Source organism: Amaranthus tricolor, chromosome 5 (assembly GCF_026212465.1).
Source record: "Amaranthus tricolor cultivar Red isolate AtriRed21 chromosome 5, ASM2621246v1, whole genome shotgun sequence".
NCBI classification, from domain to species: Eukaryota; Viridiplantae; Streptophyta; class Magnoliopsida; order Caryophyllales; family Amaranthaceae; genus Amaranthus; species Amaranthus tricolor.
In genome coordinates this window covers 15,274,521-15,282,683 of record NC_080051.1, presented here as the reverse complement: position 1 = coordinate 15,282,683, position 8,163 = coordinate 15,274,521, and the positions used below count along the sequence as shown (strand labels likewise).

General features: G+C 34.4%; 1 protein-coding gene across 1 annotated transcript; it reads left to right on the top strand.

Annotated features, from left to right (window-relative positions):
• The first annotated feature begins 1,585 nt into the window (after positions 1–1,585).
• On the top strand, positions 1,586–7,943 carry LOC130814055 (serine/threonine-protein kinase BSK5-like). Its single transcript, XM_057680048.1, has 10 exons — positions 1,586–1,967; positions 2,218–2,438; positions 2,581–2,716; positions 3,569–3,702; positions 3,794–3,899; positions 4,132–4,217; positions 4,829–5,017; positions 5,179–5,340; positions 6,563–6,676; positions 7,327–7,943. The coding sequence occupies exons 1-10, from the start codon at positions 1,883–1,885 to the stop codon at positions 7,567–7,569; spliced, it is 1,476 nt and encodes a 491-aa protein (XP_057536031.1). The 5' UTR covers positions 1,586–1,882; the 3' UTR covers positions 7,570–7,943.
• Positions 7,944–8,163: the final 220 nt, after the last annotated feature.

Here is an 8,163-nt window from a genome sequence, read left to right as displayed (position 1 = left end):
GAGTAAGAATAAGCATTAACTTAATGCATTGAGCCTAAAAGATATCTTTTAGAAAAAGTCTTTCAAGAGACTAGCTGATCTTTACTACGTGAAAATAGAGTTTAGATTTCCACTTCATTTTAAATTTATTTTCAAGTTACGAACTACAATTATATTTTTTTCATTTTACAATTTAAAGTTTGCAATTTTATCTTTATTTGTCTCTTTGTAAGCTAGTTGTATCCAAGTGTTGAAAAGGAAAGGGGAGCCACAAGGAAATGAGATGTTGGTGAGGAGTGGTGGAAGTAGAGTGAGTTGGTGGGTGGTGGTGGTGATGGTGATGGGTTGGGGCTGTTGTCGTGCAGTGAGGAATGGAGGGGTTTATTTTAGTTTTTCCAAAAAATAACAATTAATTATAATTAAATACGTGGTAATTTTTTTGGAATAACATGCTATAGTAGAGAAGGAAATTGGTAGGTTTCTTAGACGAATAACCTGTTTGAGTGTTAGAGGCAAACATCCCTAAAAGTTTAAATCACTCATGGTTAATCAAACTTTAAATTATTGTAAGAAATCTAAAAAGAATTAAATTATTCTGAATAATTTTTTTCTAATTTTATATATGAAAACAATTAACAAATTAATCCAATAAAATTCAACATTTTACAAAAATTAAAGCTTTTTAACCCTATATTTTCAAAGCAATATTTGTACAACTCAACAAACTGGGTGTAACAATTGTTCTCATTTAATACTTTTGTACATACAGTATCATTAATTTCACTAAGCGACCGTGAAAATTCTCGTGATCCATTTAAAATCAAATCAAGTACCTATATAATGACAATAAATTGAATAAAACTAACCTATTTAACACTTCTAACTTACAAGTTACGATCAATAATTAAATAAACAAAAAAAAATTATAATTACCATTTACGGCTTCTTTGGTTAATGGTATTAAATGACGATAATAGAAATAATTTATATAGTAAAATCTCATTAAAAGTTACAAGTCATTTCCATGGTGATAAAACTTCGATCATAAAAGGTTTTTTTGTGTACAAATTTTCCGTACCACCTAATATCATATCTCCCAATGGTAATACATTGGAACGAAATTTATGAAGAAAATGAGATGATTGAAGTTGGACAAGCATGAATATTAAGGTATCCAAGAGATTTTTCAACCAAAATTATACTAGTTTTCATTCTCATTATCACCATTTAATATCACTGACCAAACGGGCAGGATCGTTCCTGACCATAGGCAAAGTAGGCATTTGCCTAGGGCCCCGAGTTAGAAATGCTCTAAAAACTGAAATGTTTGGTTATTGAAGTAAATACTTAAAAATTTACAATTTATAATTAATTCTCTTATCAATTAAGAAGTTTATGACATGTCTATATTAATAATAATAATTATAACATATAGGGTTCGTCTCTATTATTTTTCCAACACCCATTAAAATTTAAAATCAACTCTCTATAAAGAACGTCCATTTTTTTCAATTTACCTAACACCTATAAAATATCAGAAACTACCCTGCAAACAAACCATTAAAGTTTGTTTAAGAGGACTAATTGAGTTAGTGAGAACTAAATTCAAAAATTAGGCCAACTTTCTTCCTTTTATTTTCTCCTCACTTTTTCTTACTCTTTCTCTCTCCCCTGTCTGTCAGATTATTTTTTTCAATTTATTATACTTCCTGTAAAAACCCTTTGAAAGCACACTCCCCCAGTCCCAATCCCAGTCCCCCATAACACAAAAAACTACTACTAACAAGAAGAGACTGAGTAAAGTAAAACCCAAACCTTAAACTTTACTGCACTCTGATCCACCTCTTTTCTATCTCTACCTTCATTTATTTCTCAAACAAATCCAGAAAAACAGAGCAAAATAATGGGAATTCGTTGTTCTAAACTTTCCTTATGCTGGTGGTCTCACTCTCATCACAAATTCCATTCATCACATACTCAAGATCTTGGTAAACTTCTTAATCAATAGTATTAAACATTTTTCAACTTCAAAGTTCTAATCTTTGATTTTTTGATTTTTTTTATTTGATGGGTGCTTTTTTTGTTGATTTTGGTAAAGTTATTAAGTTCATACTAAACATTTTTGAATTTAAAGTTTTTATTTAAGGGTCAAAATCAGAAAAATATGCTCTTTTGATAGTTTTTATTTGATGGGTAATTTTTGTTTTTGTGTTTTGTTTGATGGGTGGGTGAGTTTAGAAGACAGAGGGAAAGATGAAGGTGAGTCATTGCCGACTTTTACTGAGTTCAAATTGGACGAGTTAAGGGCAGCTGCTTCTGGGTTTTCACCAGATAACATTGTTTCTGAACATGGTGAAAAAGCACCTAATGTTGTGTACAAAGGGAAGCTTAATGATGGCCGTTGGATCGCCATCAAACGGTTTCATAGGTCTGCTTGGCCTGATACCCGGCAATTTCTGGTATACCTGCTTTTTAATTTGTGGGTTAATGATTTTATTTGTGATTAATGATGTTTTTTAAGAGTATATGCTTAATTAATTAAGGATGTGTTGATTAATTACTAATTTTGGTGTTTGTTTGATTTGAATGATTATAATGTAGGAGGAAGCTAAAGCTGTGGGGATGGTAAGAAGTGATAAATTGGCAAATTTAATTGGGTGTTGTTGTGATGGTGAAGAGAGATTGTTAGTTGCTGAATTCATGCCGAATGAAACTCTTTCTAAGCATTTATTTCATTGTAAGTGTTATTAATCATTAATTTCTTGTTTTTGCTTGAGAATGTTTGTGAGTTTGACTATAGATATTGTTTCTAATGTAAAATGGATTAGTATCTTTGATATTGAACCCTTTTTCTTATTCATTTTGGACACTTCATCAATGAATGTATTCAACATGACTTTGCACTTGACAAAGTAGGTGTTTAGCAAACAGCTGGTAGTTGGTAGCTGATTACATTGTTTGATTTGATTGACTGGTTTGACTAGTTGATTTTGGACCCACTGTTATGAGCAACTTGTTCAAAAAAAGCATATTTATAACAATAAGTTATTTCAACGAGCTAATTTACCAAACACTAGTATTGATTTTGATGGTTTGACCACCCAACTCTCTTTCTATATCAAAATAAGCTAAAATTGCCTAATTAACTATTTTGCCAAACACCCCAAAATGAAAATGCTAAAAACTTTTTTCAAAGCAAGGGCTAATGTCTTCGTTAGGTGTTAAAGATGTTAATACCTGTCTAGGAAGCCGTACATTCATAACATTCTATTCCATTTCCCAATGTCATTAAAATGACTCATCTAGGCAAGTTTGGGGGTCATATAATGACAAAGAGGTTGTTTCTGATCGGCCCTTCTAGGAAGGCTTACATGGATTAAGCAAAATTGGACGTAGAACTTGTTGCAGAGAATGTACCATGGTTAGGAAGTTGGTTTGGTAGTTGAGGTTCAATGAAGTAAATCCACTTAACTGATGCAGGTTTTATTTTCAATTTTTTTTTGTGTTGGTGTCAAATTTCAATGGATATAAAATTTGATTTCGGTTTGCTACGGTATGATTGAGTTTCTAATTTTTTATTTTTCTGCAGGGGAAAATCAGCCGTTAAAATGGGCTATGAGACTGAGAGTGGCATTGTATCTAGCACAAGCTTTGGAATATTGTAGTAGTAAAGGAAGGTCGTTGTATCATGACCTTAACGCTTATAGAATTTTATTCGACGTGGTATAATGCAATCTGTCTTTTGCCTCGTTTGCTTTTTGCACATTGCGTTTTTTTTCCCATATCCTCTATGTTATGACTTAGCTTTTGACAGGAATGTAACCCCAGGCTTTCATGCTTTGGCCTCATGAAAAATAGTCGAGACGGAAAAAGTTATAGTACAAACTTGGCCTTCACTCCCCCCGAGTATATGAGGACAGGTATCAGTTCCTCCCTAATGATTCATTTTGTTCTACATATTGACCGGGGTTGATACTTTATGCGGGAAATTTGGCTCATTCTACTTGCGCGGTTTCTAATGGTATTATCATCAATAATTAATATCGCTTCCAGTTCATACCGAGAACATTTGGAGCTTATGCATTGGAGCTGTTATATAGCAACCCATGATTGGCGTCTAATACAAGTGATGCCCTTCTTTTTAATTGGCAGGTAGAATTTCCCCAGAAAGTGTGATATACAGTTTTGGAACCTTACTGCTGGACCTCCTCAGCGGGAAGCATATACCTCCAAGCCATGTAAACTCCCCTTTCATAGTAGAACTATTTAAATTGTAATGTGATGTTGAACTGCTCTACATATTTTTCATTTCATTTTTTTAACTATAATTTGCGAAGTATACCTTAAAATTTAGTACTTTTGCGAATTACATCCTCAATGTTTATTTTTCGAATTACACCCACCAAAGTATCAAAGTTTATAGGTTTAGGCCAAAACACAGAATTCCGACCATTTTGGTGGTCGGAATTTTAGGTTAAGTGATCGCAGTTCTGTGTATTTGGCCTGAACTTGTAAACTTTGATACTTTGGTGGTTGTAATTCACAAAAAATAAATATTGAGGTTGTAATTCGTAAAAGTGCTAAACTTCAAGGCTGTAATTCGTAAATTATTCTTTAAATTATAATTTGCAAATATAAAAATTACTAAACTGCACAAATATTTTGGCATCCATCATACTTGAGCTTTGATTTGTATTGAACACCTATTTCACCTTCAATTTTCTTTCATTGAAGTTGCGGAATAGATCCGATATTCACTTTCAATTATGAGTTTGGGTTAGCAATGTGCCCTTACTTCCGTGAATGATATATAATTATTTACTGTTGTTCATTCTCTTGATTTTTCCAGGCACTTGATCTCATTAAAGTGAAAAACTTTAGGATGCTGATTGATTCTAATCTGGAGGGCCATTTCTCAGATAATGATGGAACTGAATTAGTACGATTAGCATCACGTTGCTTGCAGTATGAAGCTCGTGAGAGGCCGAATGCTAAGACCCTCGTGGCAGCACTTGTTCCGCTTCAGAAAGAAACCGAGGTGTGTGTTATTTGTAACCTTTCCTGAAACATTATCCTTTTCACATGTCTATTTTCCTCCCTTGATTCGCGCTAAGCTTATTGTCTTACATGTAACATGTTACTTGCATAGCAGCAGGAGAATACTCAATTCTTTTGACGTTTTTCCATAAACTATGGCAGGTTGCTTCTCATGTTCTAATGGGTATACCAGATGGCACAGCAATACAGGATTCACCATCATTAACACCTCTTGGTGATGCTTGTTCAAGACAAGATCTTATTGCCATACATGAAATGTTAGAAGATATTGGATACAAGGATGACGAGGGGATTGCAAATGAGGTAAATTCTGTTCCATTTTTTCTTTTCAAGTTTTATCTTTTCGGTGAGTGTTTTGGCAATAAGCCGAAAGAATCCTTGTTTGTGTAGAGTGCATTTATCTCACTTGAACACCAGGCAAGGGCGGATGCAGCCCTGTTCAATGCTATCAGCTGACAACATTTAACAAGTTACATATCTGAATATGCTAATAACTAAGTATTGATTAAGTTGGTTAAAACATTAGTATGTGACATTATTATCTCAGGTTCACGCCTCACTATTAACTTTTTTTAAATACAATAATTAATACATCGACATCATTTGATTTTATTTTGGATTCGCCCTGACACCAGGGGTAGCTCTTTTAGCTCGAGAGTGGGGGTAAGAGGTGGGATGGGCCCAACTTTTTTTCGGGGTCATGGATTATATTTGGTTTTCATTTCATGGATCTGCCAGCCTTTATCCGTGAAAAACTCGTAATGCAGCCAGGCTATGTCCAATGGGACCTTCTAAAGCTTAGTGTAATCATATAAATCTTGATTGCTGTTATTTCAGGTTTTTCAGTGTCTCAAAAAATGGGTGCAGCATAATCAGTTTAGGCTATAGAGCAATTTGGGTCCTGCATGGCTCATAATTGCTACAATATTATTATGATAATGTCTGAACATAAAAGAGATGGTCATGTGTACCTTATTATTGCTGCAAAACTACAATTATGCTCTGTTCCGGTCTTGCTTACCTCATATTTACTACTACGGTCAATGGGGACTTTTTTTCTCGTGTGGTTTTTGGTTAAAGATTAACCTCCGCTTGGTATAGGATTTTTACGCCGGAATGCTTACATGCTCCTGTTTGCCGGTTTCACGGGCCATACGACCTGTATTAGCTTTTATCTGGATTTCATTATCTCTAAACAATACCTGACTCTTATATACTACATGGTGATGTTTGACCTGTGACATGCCCGCCCCGCTAATAGTTAAAATCGACCCGACTTGTTAAAAGCATGGCCCGTTAAAAAATAATGGGCTAGACCCTTTTAGGATGGACCGGGTCATGGGCTTTTAGCGGACAACGACCCATTAAACAACTGTAGTCATGGCCGAACCTACACTTGCATTTTCATCCAAAATTCTGCAAGCTGTATTTATGAAAAAAGTAGGACGTTATAGTGACTTGAGCATCATTTACATATGAAATTTCCTCGCGAATCATAGCTGAGGATATTGCGAACTTTTTTCAGCTATCATTCCAAGTGTGGACGAGTCAAATTCAAGAAACGCTTAACTGCAAGAAACATGGAGACACGGCATTTAGGGCTAAAGATTTTGCTACTGCAATAAAGTGTTACACTCAGGTAATTGCTTATAAGCCATTCAACCGAAAGCTTTGGAGCTTGATTTGATGGTAGATAACTGAGATATAAATTTATTGCCTGTTGATTATCACTAGCTTGGTTTTTCGAAAGAAACACTTTGCATGAACTTATATTAGAGAGTCATATAAGACCGACTCACCATGAGACGGACCTAAATAGTCGGCTTTATTTTCTAATTGATTACGTTAAGACTACACTTCAAGATTATAAGTGATTGTATTTAAATTGTAAGTAATTACTCTAAATTTATAATGATCAATTTTTTGCATAATTTATTGCCTGTTGAATGTAAAATCACTAGCTTGGTTTTTCAAAAGAAACACTTTGAATGAACTTATATCAGCGAGTTATATAAGACCGTCTCACCATGAGACGAACCTAAATAATCGGCTCAATTTTCTGATTGATCACTTTAAGACTGCACTTCAAGGCTATATGTATTATTTTAAGATTGTAAGTGATCACTTTAAAGTTATAATGATCAGTTTGAGACCATAAATATTGGCTCAATTCAATAAAGATGGTCTACTGTGAGTCCGACTCATCTGAGAACTTGTCAACTTATATTGGATATTAATCATGTTCTTAGCTTAAAGCCAAAAATTCTAAAGTTTCTGCTATTCATGTAGTATATTGATGATGGGACGATGGTCTCACCAACGGTGTTTGCTCGACGCTGCTTGTCTTACTTGATGAGCAACATGCATCAAGAAGCACTAGCAGATGCTATGCAAGCTCAAGTAGTCTCACCTGAATGGCCAACTGCGTTATATCTCCAAGCGGCTGCTCTCTTCAGGCTCGGGATGGATGGTGATGCGAAAGAGACGCTCAAAGATGGAACGTCTTTGGAGGCCAAATGGAAGAAGCATTGAATCTGTATAGAAGCTTTCTTTTTTTTTTCTGGGTTTTAAAAGTTCCATAATTTATTGTATTTATTTGAAATTTCTGAGTGGTGAGTTTTATCTGCGTAATTAGAATCATAAATTCACACAAAAAAGATTGTATTGATTGCCATTTTTGCTTCAATATCAAAGCATGGAAAATCTATTTTGAAAACATAAAATTTTGTGAGACGATCTCTTCGTCAGACGCTTACTATATTTGGGCTAAATAGTCCGACTAATACAATTATGAAAATTTGAAAAAAAATAAGATTATTTAACAACTTTATTTAAAAAAAAAAGCTTCGTTCAAACTTTATTCCCAGAATAAGCGTCCTTGCCTCCGAACTTAGGCTTGGTGTATACTCGCACTTACTAACAGCGAAATGAAAGAAATGGTCAAAAATTTAGTCCAGGGTCAAGTCGTTGTTATTAACAGCGACTTAATGGTTGCCTGGTCAAACTATTAAGTCGCTGTTACTAACAGCGACTTCATGCGTTCTAAATTTCTGCTGAAGCTCCTTCTTCCTGATTTCACTTTACTTCGTTGAGAGCCCTAATAACCCACGAAAATCTCCCTTTCTT

What these genes read in the sequence shown, in the direction of transcription:
- LOC130814055 (XM_057680048.1), top strand. Translation starts at nt 1,883, where the DNA reads ATGGGAATTCGTTGTTCTAAACTTTCCTTATGCTGGTGGTCTCACTCT. An exon ending in ATAGAATTTTATTCGACGTG is followed by an intron (nt 3,703 to 3,793) that starts GTATAATGCAAT and finishes AGCTTTTGACAG; the next exon opens with GAATGTAACCCCAGGCTTTC. An exon ending in AGCATATACCTCCAAGCCAT is followed by an intron (nt 4,218 to 4,828) that starts GTAAACTCCCCT and finishes TGATTTTTCCAG; the next exon opens with GCACTTGATCTCATTAAAGT.